This window comes from Notolabrus celidotus, chromosome 4, assembly GCF_009762535.1.
Source record: "Notolabrus celidotus isolate fNotCel1 chromosome 4, fNotCel1.pri, whole genome shotgun sequence".
Taxonomy (NCBI): Eukaryota; Metazoa; Chordata; class Actinopteri; order Labriformes; family Labridae; genus Notolabrus; species Notolabrus celidotus.
In genome coordinates this window covers 20,975,750-20,992,890 of record NC_048275.1, presented here as the reverse complement: position 1 = coordinate 20,992,890, position 17,141 = coordinate 20,975,750, and the positions used below count along the sequence as shown (strand labels likewise).

Genomic DNA, 17,141 nt, shown 5'->3' with positions numbered 1-17,141 from the left:
GCAAAGAGGAACAGGGTGTCTCTGTTCTGGTTCACAAGTTTTCTTTTAGTTTCCATGTAGCAGATACATTTATTTTACATTCTCATTTACTTTCTATTTTTGTTGTGTTGATTAAGTTGTGCATGATAGTTACTCACAGTAAGAGTGCACAGAGCTGTCTTTGTGTTGTGGCTCAAAGTGACATCTCTGTATTTATAGTTCGGTCTAGAGAGGAAATAATCAATCTTTCCCACGGTTGTTTTAAATTTGACTCTAAGCAAAGAAGTTTCACTTCTTTTTTTTATAGAAACAAAAATGAAGACGTGCATTTTCTAGGAAACCACAACCTGAAACACACAAATATTGTTAAATCTGAGTATAGAAGCCACTCAGTATAAAAAATGTAAATATTGCATTTTAATATAAATTCTGTCTGTTCTCTGTATATATTGTCAGGTGCCATTGTCTCATAATGATGCTTTTGAAGGGATCTATAATGGAGAGTACTGGGGTGTCATTGGCTTTGGCAAGAACTTCACCAGCTACTTGACAAAAAGGTGAGAAACACAGTGGTATATACCTCTCTATGTCACAGTCACCATTTGTTCAGTTATGCCAAGAAGTTAATGCCAATAAGTGATGTGTGATACTGTTAAAAAGCAACTGTAAAGACATAATGTAGGCATTAAAAAATCCATAAGAACACTGAACCTTATGATAAGTTCAGATGTACAGTACATGTAACATTCTACCTAATCCTACCTAACATTATCGTTTAATTGTGGGATCTAAATGAGAAAGATAATGCCTTAATTCCAAGCTAACCAAAATGTTGAATATTAACAGAAATGTATCCATTAGCTTACATGTTAGCTTGGATTCTGTTAAATACTTGCTTAAATACTATGCAATAGCATTAGTTAGCATTTAAGAAGTTTACAGCTAACATTACAGTTTAATATTGCTGGATGATATGGTAGGAAACTGTACTTGCTGTGACCATAGACTGTATAAAATAAGGACGTAGTATCCGTGACATCACACATCTGTTTCTGAAGCACTGTTTTGAGGCCAATCGTCGGTGGCAGCCATATTGCTGCTGTTGAGCATTGTGACGTAAAGAGGTGGGCTTTGAGCCTCCTTGCCAACAGCTACAGTGTTTCCTCCTGTCAATCAAGTCAGCTGTGCCTCTCATTGGAAGACTTGTAATCTCAATACCTTTGAAGTTGCTGCGTTAGAAAAAAATTCACCCCCCTCACAGTGTGTGCCGATCAAGAAATGAGCTATCCAGACTACACTCGTCTTTTGTACCAGGCTGTAAACATGTTTATTTCTGCTGTAAAGATCAGCTTTTTTGAATTGGTGTGTATGTGGTTTCTGGTACTTCTGGAGCCAGCCTCAAGCGGATCCTCGATGAACTGTAGTTTTTGACACTTCCGCATTGAACTCATATTTTTACACCGGAAGTTGCCGCTTGGATGTGATTCAGTGCTTATGTTATCTGCTATCACTAATATGTGAAGGAACATACTGTTTCAGAGCCAAATACCCCTCCAAATTTCACTATCAGTCAAAAACTAGTAAAATGGTAACATTTTGTCATAGTATCTCAATGAATTGAAAACCTGAACTGTGTGGTGCAACATTGACAGCATTATAGCTAGCAATGTGGCAACAATGTGAATATGGGAAATGGACAGACAAATTAGATCAGGTGAATCACTGTGTTCCATCGTTTGCCCTACCTGTTGGAACTTTGAGTCCATACCAGTCACTTGATGAGTTTCAGTAGCTTCTTTAGCTTATTTTTATTTTTTTAAGTTATGTTTTTGGGCATTTTTGCCTTTAATGACAGGACAGCTGAAGAGAGACAGGAAATGTGGAGAGTAGAGAGTGGGGGAAGACATGCAGCAAATGGTCGACCAGCTGGGAATCGAACAGGTGACCTCTGCATCGAGGACTGTGGCCTCAAAATTATGGACGCTTGGACCACTTGGCCACAGGCGCCCCAGCTTCACTAGCTTTTAGCTAAAAAAATATACACTATTCAGATACTCCATAGTTGTTGCTTCATTATGGCTGTATTCAGCATGATGTAAGAAGGTAATGGGTGTGTGCCAGGATCTATATTCTCCCTTGTGTTTAAGTAGACATGTCTCAGCAAGTCTGACATATACGTTCCCTCAAAACACTTAGCATTGTTTGTGTTCCCTCCTTGCTCTTCCTTCCTTGTTTGTCTTCTCTTCGTTCTACTCATGTCACACTGCATGATCATGTTGTTGTGCCCCTGCAATGTAATGTTGAGTACAGAAAGCTGTTTTTGTGCATCAAAGTAGTCACACAGAAACCACAGCAGGGCAGACTGGCTCCAGCAATATGCTTATATGATGCAGTTAGCAATCCAGCTGCAGAAACAAAATCATCTCACAGAGACAACTTTTTTCCCTGCTGCAGCTAAAAATTAATGACACACAAAAAACTCTTCTTAAAAATAGAGTACATGTCTTTAAATTAAGATTTGGGTCCCAGCTTTACACAGGGGACAAAACATCAAAAACAGAAAAATGTAAACATTTTTAAGCACAAATGGCACTTGTATATACTATATGAAAGTTTGCCATGAAATTATGTGATACCTAGGTAGACAGTCCGGTCCTTCCTGTCACTAGCTCTCCTGAGCAGGTCACAGTTTAGCATCAACCAATCAAAAACTCATTCCTCCTAAATCATGTGCCAGTCATGTGACAGACCTGTCTGAGGGAGACAAAAGGTGTTTCTGTTCCTGCATCTCCTTGTAGGTGAAAATAATCTCATCTTTTCAATAAGAGTTGTACTCTGACTGATGCCTACTTAAGTTATCATTCACTCGTTATTGGATTACAAAACTGAGACTTCAAAATAGTTAACAGTAAAATAGATGATGGCCGAGCATGGCTGACAATGGCTTCTATAGTTGAATTAATTAAGGGGAAAGTTTGCATCAGTTCATCTTCGATAATATTTTTTGGACAAGTCATATACATTTAGGAATAAGTTCAACTCTATAGTTAAATGTGAAACACATCTTTAAAACAGTTCTAAAAAAAGGTAACATACAGTTAGTATTTTAACAAGTGCTCCTTCAGGTTTCAGATTCCTGGTTTAAAGAAGGAAAGAAAGCAATTTTAAGAAGTCATTACTTCCTACAAACATAAACACAAAGAAAAGTCACTCACTTTTTACAAATCAAAGAGACATTAAATTATTTTACAGGATGATCCAGCGGCAGGTTTCCAGAGAGGTGGTTGATGGAGGATCAGTACACGTCTGGCTGGACATGACAAGTAAGAAGTAAACTCCTCTTGTAGTTTGCAGTCTTTTATATAGTATGTAGTCTTTGTATTGCATAAAAAAACACTTGACATAATTTGAAACATGTATTTGAGTTTTTCTTTTCGTATGTTATGTTTCAGGATATTGTGATTCTGATATACTATTAATATGCTTCTCCTCAAATACCAAATTAGATATTCAGACACAAATTGGATCCTATAGAAATGTGAGAGCTAAAAAACACAGTGCACGGTTATAAGAATGTGAATACTGAGAGGTGAAAGACTTTTGCTGTTAACTTTTTCTTCAGATCGACAAATTGCAGTCATGCTGCAGAAGAAACTACATGATGCTTTTCAGGTAAAAAACATAATATTTGCCATATTTAGGGGGAAATACAATTACAAATCATTGAACACATCTAGACAATGAAAGAAAACCTTTGACACCATGTAACATGTTTTAGTATAAAATTATATCTTTGTTTTCAACAAACCTTTTGTAGAGTTTTGTTAAGTGTTTTTTATAGATGGACTTTTTGTTCATACACACATTAAAATGTTGTTTTTTGTTGTTCTTTTCTTTTGTGTAACTGAACCATCTTTCTTCCATGAAACAGTTTTGAAGTTACCATCTCTAATGCAAGATTCTAACACTTAATCTGTTTGTCTGGTACTGCTCACTTATTGTGATTGTTACTTACTTTGTCTTCTATTTGCAGGCTTTTGTGGAGAATAAGTTGGGCAGTATGTCGTACCTGGTATCTTTGCCAATAAAGGTAAAACAAATAAACAACTATTTACAAGAATATGTTATTTTCAATTGTCTGTGTTTTATCTGATGCCTTTGTATCGTTGTCCTTTAGTTTGAAGAGCCAATCTATGGCGACCTCGACACAGACTTCACCACATTTGTGACACCTGGAGCTGTGCTCAGGTCAGTATGATGTTGTGTAGACAGTCAGTGCTACAGTTTAAACTTTGAAATTACTTTGTTGTTTAACCTTTTTTTAAAGTATGTCTGAGTTGTATTTAACAGATTTTTTGACACTTTTTAACTTATTTGATAAATTAACAGATGTCGTCTTTCTCCTGTAAGACTTACTAGTAACTCTTACTAGTATTATCTTCAAAATATGGAATTTAACTTCCATTGTTTTCCCTCTCCTCTCCCTCTTCTTCTTGGTCCTCCAGTATTACCTTCTACTTGGCTGTAGGTCTGACAGCTCTCTCCTTTGTCCTGGAGAGGAAGGAGGGGCTTTTGGACCGATGCTGTGTTGCAGGTAAGAGCTCAAAGTTCAGACTGTCGCTCTTAAGGTTCACAGCCAGACTAAAAGCGGCATTCTATTTTTATTTATTTATTCATTATTCATAGTTGTTCAGGTGTTCACACTGTAAAGAGTAAGAAAAACTAACAATACACAAGAATTATTTTTTGATACCTTTGATCGACACTTTTAGCTGTAATGGAAAAGAATATCAGCTCAAAACATAAAGACAAAGGTATATCTTTAATGTTTATATTGCATACATTTCCCTGAAGACATTTTGGGAAATTTTAAGTACAAAAACAGTCTTTAGAAAGACACCTACAGGGGCTACTGTAGAGCTTCCTTTTCACATGAAAAAAAAAGCCTACATCCTCTGAAAATGCTTATTTTCAAACACTTATGTAATGTTTCAGGGGGGTGTAATAAAGAAAATATGGAAATATTTACTTTCTGAGATGTATATAAACCCTAATAAGCCATTTGTATATGTAGTGTGTTGCAGAGTAATTTCATAAATTACCAGCAGAGGGAGTACTATGATCAGAGCTGAATTTGAAGATAATGCCTACTAGTATCAGGCATACTGTGGGAGATTATTTTTATTATCAATATTATGATTCCTAAAATGTACAGTTTTTTAAGAGCAATTTAGATTCACATAAGACTGACTAACCCTGGTGTTGTGGCAGTTTACTTCTGATAACTCAAGAGGTTCTGAACTGGTGAAATAATAATAATGCATTATCCTCTTTCTCTCTCTCTCTCTCTATCTCTCTCTCTCTCTCTCTCTCTCTCTCTCTCTCTCTCTCTCTCTCTCTCTCTCTCTCTCTCTCTCTCTCTCTCTCTCTCTCTCTCTCTCTCTCTCTGTCTTTTCTCTCCCCCAGGTGTGAGCTCTCTGGAGATGATGCTGGCTCACCTCTTCTCTCAGCTGTTTGTCATCAGTGTTCAGATTATCCTGCTGCTCCTCTTCATACTGCTCGTCTTTAAGGTTTGTCCTCCCTGACACGGGAAATAAAACTGACACTGAAAAACACAGGCGCACACTCTTCAGATGAGATTGGACTTTATTGATCTGGCAGCTGGGTCTTTGCAGCAGCAGAAATAAGAGCAACAGGGAAAAAAACAGCAGGAGTATAAAAAAATAATCGGACAACTGGTACAAATAATAGATTATTGTAAAGTCAAAGCTGTTTTTAAGATTGTAAGCCCTTTATTTAATGTTAAACAAAGGTTAAAATTATCATTCCAACATCTGTTTAGCAAAACAAACCACATGGTTAGTCTTGTTTAGGCTCAAATGGGGCTTTCAAAAATGGCCAAGATAGAACTGTTGTAAACTGCAGATCCTGGAGTGGCCACATGAGGCTGGTTCCAAAAGTGAGTCAATCCCTATTTGACTACATATTAAAATGCTCAATGAACATGTTTACTGCCTGTTACATAAACAGTTTTGATCTGTGAAATGATCTTTCCATTTACACGGACACGGACTAGATTACATAAGTAGATACGTTAAAGTTAAGGGTGGTTGGCGCTCCGAGCTGTCCCCTGCAACTTCTGTAAATCCAGGTTATTCATCTGACCTCTGTGGAATCCAAAGTAATGCCTTAACTTTTGAACTCTGTCGGCTTTTGTTATTTAATTTTTCAATTTCGAGGTCAAGGGTCAAAAGGTCACTGACTTTATAACAGGACTTAGTTTTCTGTAGAATTTCACTTGTTGAAGGTGAGAGTTTCAAAAATGCAGGACAGAAAATCAGACATAAACAACATCACATTAAAACCATACTCATGCTAAGAGCCATCAAACAGACCTTTATCTTTTAACGTATCAATATCAATAAAATTTTTATGTGCAAAACCTTCATGCAACTTTTGATTACATCACTCACAGTGGGGTCAAACAGTATGAAATAAACATCAACATCAGAAGGGGAAATGTTGTGTAAATCTTGCGTGTGTTAATGAGAGCCTGAAGGTCAGAAGGGTCAGGTTTACTGTGAGAACAATGTGGGGGCTTCTGCTCATCATTGATTATCAATAAACATGTGAAATGGATCAATACAGGGAGAAGGTGCTCAAACACGAGAGGGTAGAAATCATTTGAATGTGTGTGTTTGTCTCCATATCTGTGTGTCCCTTCCATGCAGGCACATGACTTTATGGATGTGTGTGAGAGCATTCATGCGTGCGTTAATTAAGGTGCCAAGGTCCAAAGAGGACCACCACTGCATAAATCACTTCCTGCGTTTGCCCCTGTATCCAGGGATCACTGCGGGATCGCCACGACAACAGCGCTGGATTGCTGTGGCAACCGAGTAGTCATGTGGCCTCTCGGTGCAGGTCTATTTTTGCATGTTGTCAGGGGAGACGGATAGTGTCTTAACACACTGAGGACAAGTGCACCAACAGACAGACACACATGCTCACACACACACACACACACACACACACACACACACACACACACACACACACACACACACATATGCATGCCTGCAGATTCTCCAACAGTTAAAAGAGTTATCACCTTTGAATGTTCTGTGCTCAGACTTGCAGACTCTCTCTGTCTCTCTCTCTCTCTCTCTCTCTCTCTCTCTCTCTCTCTCTCTCTCTCTGTATCTGTATCTGTATCTGTGTGTGTGTTAAGGCTATATTGTGCACGTTGTGTCATACATTGTGTAAAGCTTCTTCTCTGTCCCCACTCCCTCTCTGTCCGTATGATTTACAACCAAACTTAATCAGCAGAGACGTCTCTCCGTATTCACTTTATTTTTGTTTTTAGATCGGCATCGAACATTAGGCTGTGTGTCTGTTCCTCTTTGTCCTCTTTATCTCTTTCTCTGTTTTTTCTCCATCTAATCTCTTCATCTGTTCTTTTCTCTTGAGGGGTTATTCCTAAATTGACATTTTATTGTATTAGAGTATGTATCTGTTACTTTTCTGTTTGTATATTCTTGATATGTTTAAGTTTTCCTCTATTAGGTCCACTGTGGCCTTATGGGTAATGATAGCCTGCTTTGTAGTCTCACCGATCCACCTCCACCTCTCTCCCTCTCTCTGCAGAATCCTAATGAAGGCTCTATAGTGCTGATCATCATCCTGATCGTGCTGCAGGGCGTCACTGGTATCTCCTTCGGCCTGGTCATCTCCTCTGCCATTGATGATGAGCAGAACGCCAACCAGGCCGCCCTGGGCGTCTTCTACCCTAACCTCATTATCAGTGGTAGGCTTCTGTGTTTGTTTGAGTGCAGTGAAAACTTGTGCAGAGTTTGACCTCTTTGTGGGTCATCCTTTGGTAAATCCAGCAGCTTTAGTAGCCTGTTCTCTTTGGAAGTTATCAAAAAAATCAGCTTGAGTGTAAAAAATAAAGTAGGTGGACCATTAAGCTGATCAAATACTCATATATGATTTGAACTGGAGACAGTAGTAGTGGGTTGTTTAGGTCAATAACTTTTTAAGCTTCAGCAGGCCTTATGAGTCCAATCCTCCTAACATAGCTAAGGGAAGTCAAGAAATAACACCAACACATATCGATTACTTTCTGCAAAGAGCCAGAGCATACTCATGTTCTATCAGGAAGTTTGAGAAAACAATTAGATGGAGAATTATATCAAAAAGAAATATCTAGATTTGCCAAAGATTATCAATTACAATAACATATTTTGCCCAAAAATGTATCCTGTTATCTTGGAAAAGTCAGTCTCCCCCAAACTTTAAGATCTTCCTTGATCAATTGGCACATTTTTTACCCCCTAGAGAAACTGCCTGCAGAAAGACAAAACAGAGGACACAGTTTTCAAGACCTCTGGTGTTCGCTCCTGTCCAGCCTTGGGGAAGGTTTCTAGAGGAAACATATAGCGGTGGATGTGGTGGTGTATAGATACACATAGGTCTGTGGACTTATAGTGCTATGTTTCTGTCTTAGTCTTGTCAAATGTTGTTGTGAAGGTCTGTACGTGTGCTGCCTCGCTTTAGAAAAAAATAAGGAAAGACGGAAAAACAAAAATATTTGTATTAAAGGGGCAGTTGATGCAGCTCTTCTTGAAAAAGGACTAATATATGTCAATTAATTTTTTGCTGTTGTTGCAGTGAGGCATCATTTGAGTTGTGAACGAACAATGTGTGAGATTTTTATTTTCCATCAGCTTACTTTTGTTTATATAGTGCTTGTTTGTATGTGTTGTTTGTCCTGTTTCCTTTTGTTTAAATGTTTATTTATTTGTCTTTTTTGTCTCACTTGTATGTTTGTTATGGTCTATACATGTATAATGGAAAAGCTAAATAAAAAAATTATATATATATATAAAAAAGAATATCTAATAGAGAATAAAATTAAACAGGCAACAAAAATAACATCTTTCATCAAGTGTGATAATCTGTTTGACAAAGTGAAAATGAAACTGATGGAGCTGTCGTTTGTTCCAGCCTTCATCAAGCTGCTGAGCTTTAACGGTAATAATTAAAACAACATAGCAAGGTGCAATAAACACAAACACTTCAGCACATTGCACCTTCACATTTTACCCCAAACAGGTTATTTTTAAAGCTCCTGTCTGGAGTTTTAAGCTGGTGATGAAACAGATTGAAATGTAAACTGATGCCTTTTTATGCCTTTCAAAAGGGAACAAAACCATCATCAAGAAGATAGATTATATCTGTTTTTAATATCTTTAAATACTCCCACAGATGAAGAACAAAGAAAACAAAACAAAAGATTAACAGTGCCCTGTTCAAGCAGCCTTTTAAAAAACATTCATAAAAGACACAAGGATGAGATTTTTAGTACTTACAACTGTAAAGGACCAGACAAGAAAAAGATTACAGGTGCTGTAAGGAGGCGCCAAAATTGGACTATTACTGTAATAATCTCTCCTTCATGTTTGAGATGTTTCATTTGAAGTGGTTGAGCATGATGTTAACAGTGTCTTGTGGTTTTATGCTGTGAGAACCACAGAACAACAACAGACAGAGGCACAGTGTCCAAGAAAAATGTGTATCCTCTAGGACAATATGTTCTCTCCCATTTTCTTCTGAATAATCAATTTATTTTATCAGTGGGTCCAACATTTTTATTCATCAAATTCATTTTTTCTGCATACTTTGAAGACTTGCAATGACTGAAAAACTGCAATTCAAAGACAATTCTTGACTTTAAACCCCCACCACAGAAATTTGTCCTGATGATGACCATGTGAGATTATTGAGTTCTCTTTGACAGAAAACAAGTGGACTTTGTTGTGAGATTATTTAATCAGCAACAGTTACCATGCAGTTGTTTTTCAGTTTCAAAACAGAACTTTTTAACTCATTTATGTAATTTTTGTTGCCACTTCCTTATTTTCTTGCCTACTTGAGTTGGTCTAAGTAAAACACAGTTCCTCTTTTTCAGCAGCTGTTGTAATTGAAGTCTTACCCAGAATCCTCTCTATCCTGTGCTGCAGGTATCATCTGGCCTGTAGAGTGTATCCCGTATCCTCTGCGCTACATCAGCCTCGCTCTCCCTCAGACGTACGCCTCAGAAGCTCTTCGCTGTATCATGTACAGAGGTAACGGACATGCATATGTTACACAACTCTCATCAGTTGCATAATACAAACTGCTGTAGCTCGACTGGTGTGTAGTTAGCAGACACATGGCTCAGGTTGTTTTATACCGCACATCCAGTGCGCCAGGCAGTCTTCTGAATCATTAATCAGTCCTGGATCCTGTGTCGCTCAGATTCTTGGAACATCAGGTATTGCGGTTTCGCTCTGTTTCCCAGTGATTCTCTTTCTCTTGACCTCATCGAGCACTTTGAACATTAAAGCCAGAAAACAACCCAAGCTCCCCCTGTGCTACAAGATACGCACCAAGCACAGGAAGTCTGAGGAGCTATTCCCAGTTTGAAGACCTTATCACAGTAGAGGAGTACAGTGGAAGATGAGACAAGCGCAGAAGTGTACAGTGTCAAAGCTCAATTCAGGAGATTAACTGAAACTTTAGTGACAACCGCATCCTGCAGTATTCACAGATTGGTCTCACGTAAAGCTCAGTATCAAACCCTGCACAGTTTGTGATTGTCATGTTTTGCGTCACGAATGCATTCACTGTATAATAGATCCTAAAATGTAAGGTGTTGGTACAGTTTTTCTCTTACTGATATCAGTATCACAAATTACAGCCTCAAACCATGTATCAGCAGGTACGCCAGTCAACTACCTTAGTCTTACTGTAGTTTATCAGCTCTCCCAAACATTGACCTGTTTGTTCTTCAGAACAGTAGCTTACACAGCACAGGTTATGGCTGATTAACTCCTGTTTTAGAGCCAGATGAGCAGTGCACTGCTAGCTCAGAGTGACTCTTTAGCCAAAGCTAGCAAAACTTCAACGATATGGGTTTTCAAATGAAACATGTAAGGCTGGCATGGTATTATTATTATAAAGCCTGGATAATTAAAAAGAAAAGACATGAAAACAACCTCAAAATGTCAGTCATCAGGGATTGACAGCTTTTTAATGCTTAAGAGCTTTTAAACTAACAAAACCAGTTTACTTAACACCCCAGGCAATCTTTCTTATTGTTACATATGACCAGTTTTGGGCAAGTTACTTCTAAAATGTACTACATTATATATTAGTAGTTAATGTCATTTGAAAGTAATTAGTTACATTACAATATTACTGTCTCTGAATTGTAATGCGTTACACTACTTTTGAGTTACTTTCACCAAATAACTGCAGAAGTATGACTAGCATTCTAAAATACTACAATTTAGTTTATTGCAGCTGATTATAAATCCAGTGAAGGGTGATGTGGTATAGCATGATGACAGTGTAGGCCCTAAGGCTACTAACAACTTAATATAATAGGCACAGTTAAGGCTCATGGCGCAATACAATAAGTAACAATGACCATCAGAATCACAAAAGCAGGCAAAGTCTAAGTCTGGTAAGTTATGATAAGATATCGTAACTATTTAAAGTCTAGGCCTAGTCATATGAAACACAATAGAGCTAGAGACCACTGTAATGTAACCTATAGCTTTAACAAAGTCCTTCTTCTTCTTCTTCTTCTTCTTCTTGTAATTTTACGGCGCAAATTCCAGAAACAGGAAATACTCCTATTTGCTGCATTTTTCTCTGTCGGCCGAAAATCTTGCGGAATTGCAAGTGTTGATGAGTTCTTAAAAAAACAACATAAATCAGGTTAATAAATGTGTTGTAACGTGCATTACTGAGACTTATAACGGGTATAATATTACCGAAAGTTTATTAGTAATGCATTATATTACTGCCTTACAGCAAAAAGTAATACATTACTGAAATTGCGTTACGTTTTGTAGCGTGTTACTGCCAACACTGCATATGACGCCTTATCTGTCATTGTCGGCATACAATCTGTTCTCTGTTTTTAGCTGACTCCAGATTTAAGGACAAGACTCACAAATGAAACAAGTTTAGTGCATACAACTTTGCTGCCTTGCAAAGAGTTGGGTGGAAAAATTTATACAACTTTTGCATGTGTTGGTTGATTTTAAAGTTCCTACCTAACTAGTTTTTCCTCTGTTTCTTTGGTATGCTAAGCTAACTTTTTCATTCAAACTGTATTTTATTCAGAAAAGGCTCTTGCATGGCTGCTTGTGTTTGGACAGCATAAAATATTTGCTGTGTCATATAGTGCAAATAAACATGACTCTCTCTGACAGGTTGGGGTCTGTCTCGGATGATGGTGTGGCGTGGTTTTGCGGTCACCCTGGGCTGGAAACACATTCTTCCTCATCCTGGCCACAGTCATCATGAAGCTGAGGACGTGACAGATTCTCCGCAGGGAGAACTTTACCTCAGTGTGGGGACAGAGCTGTCAGGTGAAGCCAAGCAGTCGAAGACTCATCCCAGGCCTCCTGTCGTGTGGATGGACTGGAGACAGCGTGAGGAGGGAGGGTCTCTGGGATTTATAGACCGATCAGGATGATGCGTCAGTCCCCTCCTCCAAACTATCAACACGCACTGATTCTGCAACAGTTACTGTGGCCTGTTCAAGCATGAGTGAAATGCAAAAAGCTGCATGTAGAAGTACACAAAGTATATACATTACAGTATGAGAATAGTTGTTAATGAGGAGAGTATATATTCTTGTTTTTGTTCCTCTTGTGCAGCTTTTTAAAACCTTTCACTCTGGGTGAAAGCCAAGCGACAACTCAGGGTCACTTTTTATGTTTCGTTCTCCCTCAGTCTTACAGCTATGTAAAGACATTTGTGTAAATACTGACTATAGTTGTTGGACAATGGTTTTGTCGGTACAGTATTTGTTGACTACATTACATTTTCACCATATAGAAACTGTGTGTACATGTTAACTCTTAAAATGTCAGAAAATAAGTCAGCACAATAAGGAATATGTTTTATTTTTTATAATTAGATTACGGTTCCTTTGCAGGCAGAAAACTAGGTGAAGCACTGTGGTTTGTATTTTGTCAAGGGAACTAAGAAGAGTCTTTAATGAAGCTGATCGTCTCTTTATGTGAAGGAAAGTCTTACCCACAGCAGAAGTACTATCTCTACCTGCTTGTTTTTACTTCTTGGTTCAGATTCATGTCTTCCTGTGTGGTGTGACAGGAAGCAGTAACCATGTCTCATCTTGGTGCTCAGCTGCAGTTAGGTTGATGGTGTCCTCCATGTTTTTTTTGTGCTTGTATCCCCTGTGGGAGAAGGAAAGTATGGTTTGATGTCGGTGATGGGAGGTATTTTATCAGTACTGTATCATTTTTTCTTTGATTATGCTCCACTTTGCTGGACAGAGTGGAGACTGTTGGATTACTTTTCCCTTACAGGTAAAAATCTGCCATGCTCTGCAAGCTGTGTGATTACATGCACAACGTGATATTTTTTAACTCAAAGTTTCAAACTGCTTTTACTTTATACTTTGTTAGTTTGTGAATCTTTAACCAACATAACGCAGAATAAAGCACACGGCAGTAACGCTGTTTTGAATTCAACATGTCATCATTGCGACGTGCCTTCAGGGGGTTGTAGAGTCTGAACTGTAGGAAAGGGAAACACAAATCCAGAAATGAGTTAAAGATCTTAAATCTTTCCTTCTTTATTTGGTATAAAATCAGAAAGAGGAAGGCTACTTTTGGAAGGAATCTTAAAGGTTCTTTGACTTCTAATTGATTAATAGTTTCCTAAATAAAACAAGAAGTATAATGTTTTCTTAACAGTGGGCAAGGGTTACTTTTGTTTGGTATTTGTCAAGTTTAGAAAGAGATGTAAAAAAAAAAAAAAAAACTGCTTAATTTAAAAAAAAAGTAAACAACATAGATAATTCAATGAAATAGAAGTAAATAATTTGGGGGGTAACAAAGTAAATATATTCTCACAAGCATCAATTCCATATTTTATGAAATGTTTATTCATATTCCCTTTGAGACAAGTTAGTTACCTGCACCATTATTGGAGCTAAAGCTAGATGCTAGTTAGCATAGCTTGGCATTAATAATTGAAACATGGAGGTAACAGCTAGCTAGCTTGGTAATGTTTCAAGATAAGAAATCCTGTTTACCAGCAACACTTAAGCTCACTTTCCTGGTACATGTTGAATGTTTTGGAAGTGTTGGTGGGTTGGCTGTTGTTTCCCGTTTCCAGTCTTTATGCTAGGTTAAGCTAACCTCTCCAACTCTAACTCTCCACATAGACAGCGGTTAGGCAAGTTTGCTCACATGCTAAGCTATTCCTTTAAAATTTGTCTTTTTTTTTTGCTCACTCCGGGATCATGTGTTATGCCAATCTCATAGATTTAAAGAAATGTTTACATCCATGTGGACACATGCCTAGCTAATCACAATATTTTTGTAAATAGCAGATGTTTGAACTAGTTCGACTGTTGGACTTAACACATATACCAGCAGGTGTTGTGTTTGGATGTGGTGTGAATGTCCCCTCTGCCTCACAGCCATCATTTTACATATTTCAGATATTACATATGGTGTTTATATATTATAAAAAATAAATGTGTCTATGAAAAAGGTTTAAATAATGAATCCAAAGACTGTAAATTCCTTTTGTTGTTTTTCTTGGATTACATCATGATCTTAAAGTAAAGGTGTAGAGTATGCAGCCTAGATATTAAATGTATGGGAGTGATGGCCTTGCATTGTAAATCTGCAGTTGCTTTTGCACATGTTTAGACATATTTTGTTCCTGTTATGTAGAATAAGAGAAAAACAGTACTCTAAAAAAACGTTCTGGCATGTTCAAAAGCACAGTCATACTCCTAATGGACCTAATAGTGTTGAAATTTGCCAAACTGTGAAAATGTACTCTGTAGCTGTGTTCATATTTGTACCTTGAGAGGAAGCTTAAGATATTAGTTGGATTACCTCTGTGCCTCATTCATGGCCAATCACACAATAATTTACCTGTTATATATACATGTGAAATGGTAAACAATCCTTTGTGGATGTGATACTGCTAAAAGAATGGATATTATTTGCTTACATCATGAGGACAATTTCTGGAAAAATTCTAGACAAATGGGATGTTATTGCTGTAAAATGTGCATCTTAGCTGAACCGCTATCTAACCATTCAACCCAATCTACCCAATAAAAAAAGTATCATTATGCTGAAGTAAGCAGCCTAATGCAAAACTCCACAAATGTAAATATATATATGGTAATTGCACTTATACTTCAGAGAGCACTTGGCAGTTATAAATGCTGATTATATAAGTTATTATTAAGCTATTCCATCTCTTTATTTCTCCTATAATGCTCCCTAGCAGAGCGTCATGATGACTCAGGATGCCCTCTCTGTGTGATTTACACCTGTGGTTGCAAGTTGGCAGCAAGGAGGCCATGTCACATACTTCAGGAATTGTTGAATGAAGCCTGTTATGGGGATGTTTTCTTACATCCCCATGGAACCGTCAATTAATTCTGATTAACCAAAACCACACAGTGCTGATGAAGCAGATTACCTGACTACTGAGCGTCAAATTCTTGCATGTCTATTAGCATCCCATTTTTTTGTCTCTCTTCTTCAGATAAAGGTTATAAGAAGTGTGCAGGGAGGAACGATGTGTTATTGTCAGTAATTTATTGAGCCAATAACTGAAAATCAATAAGATTATGTTTTCTCCTGATAATTAAATTATAGCCAACAAAATTAGACCGTTTTGCTTTAATTGATTTAATTAAGCAGTAGTTGGTCGAAACACTTTGAAACATGGGTTATAATTAGCCAACAAACAACAACACAGCTTCAGTTTTCTTCTTTTAGATGATTGTGTTTTAGTGTCAGCCTTGAGAGGCAGGCAGTTCTTTACCAGTTAAAATAAACTAGGGTCCTGCTGCTTAGTTATGTAGTCACCTGTTATTTATACTCCTGACTGTATCTTGTTAATAGTGAAATATTGCACTTCATGTCAACACGTTATCCAAGTTTGTTTTTCCAGGAGCTCACACCCTCTCCACGCTCCAGTCGACTACCTCCGCTGTCTCTCTCTAAAGGGCATGTAGAGCATTTACACTGAATTGTTGTGACATGTATGCACTGTGATTGCAGACCTGCTTTGATGAACTCTTATTCATGGATTGAACAAAATAAAAAAAATGAATACCTCTCTGAGAGATCATCCCTTTTGTCCCTGTGCTGCATTTCAGAGCCATGCCAGGTTTGACTCCATACCCCCACAAATCCTGTGGTAACAACAACACCGCAGGCCGCTGCTGACAGATTTATTTGATGACATCATGTTCGGTTGCATCAGTGTTGCTGTGTTACCATGGTGATGTTGATGACCTTGTTGCCTTCACTTGAAATAAATCTTGATCCTCACCTGACTGGTTGAACTTAAGTGTGTGTTTATCTGCGTGTGTGTATGTATATGTGCAGGTGATGGATGTGTCTTTTTATACTTAGTGTTTGCATTCTCCTTCCTTTGAATGTTTGTTTCTGTGTGTTGGTGTTTTGGATGCATGAAACACCTTCAACTCATTGCTGTGGGTACATTTTTTGAGCAATTTTTCATTTGTAATTTTAATAATATGTGGCAGAGAAACTGTTGAGGCAGATAGCAAGCCTGTGGAATTGATTTCAACAAATATTTTAGGACACAAAAGAGATTTTGTACAACTGAATCAATTATAACCAGAGAAAGGAAGATTATTTAAAATGTAAGCCAAAGGTTGTAAGGTCAGATGGAAAAAGGTGAGATGAATGAACCAAAAAAATGAACCAAAAAATGGAGAATTTAATACAATTCAAGACAACATGGAAAATGAATACCCAGTGGTCGGACAAAAAGAAAATTTGAACAACTGAAATTGTATTATCAGATCTGTTCAGCATCATGAATAACATCTCAACCTCAACCTTAATTCTCTTCACTGTTATGTATTATATTGGACTTCACTTCAAAAAACAAGGATATCAGTGTTCTACTTTTTATTTCAGTGGACAAATCTCAAGAGAAGACATAAACCAACAAAGATTCAAAGCTTGTGGCATTGAGCCACAGACTTTTACAGGCCAGGCTTTTATATCTGTGTAAATTCTCTCTCCGTTTCTGTTTTTATCATTTTTCCTCTTAATGTATTG

The 17,141-nt window shown here is 37.6% G+C and overlaps 1 protein-coding gene and 1 long non-coding RNA gene across 2 annotated transcripts in view; one reads left to right on the top strand and one right to left on the bottom strand.

Moving 5' to 3' along the window:
• Positions 1-12,469, top strand: part of abch1 (ATP-binding cassette, sub-family H, member 1) — a 32,201-nt gene extending 19,732 nt beyond the window's left edge. The window contains 11 exon segments of the mRNA XM_034682493.1: positions 436-536; positions 3,232-3,302; positions 3,602-3,651; positions 4,013-4,069; positions 4,157-4,227; positions 4,485-4,573; positions 5,446-5,549; positions 7,627-7,786; positions 10,005-10,109; positions 12,249-12,304; positions 12,306-12,469. Coding sequence (XP_034538384.1) covers positions 436-536; positions 3,232-3,302; positions 3,602-3,651; positions 4,013-4,069; positions 4,157-4,227; positions 4,485-4,573; positions 5,446-5,549; positions 7,627-7,786; positions 10,005-10,109; positions 12,249-12,304; positions 12,306-12,356 — 915 coding nt within the window. The 3' untranslated portion in view covers positions 12,357-12,469.
• Positions 12,470-12,930: 461 nt separating this feature from the next.
• LOC117811984 lies at positions 12,931-16,295 on the bottom strand. Its single transcript, XR_004631102.1, has 2 exons — positions 16,162-16,295; positions 12,931-13,241 (listed from the first exon to the last, which is right to left on the bottom strand). It is a non-coding gene; the product is annotated as an uncharacterized LOC117811984 (long non-coding RNA).
• Between the last annotated feature and the right edge of the window lie 846 nt (positions 16,296-17,141).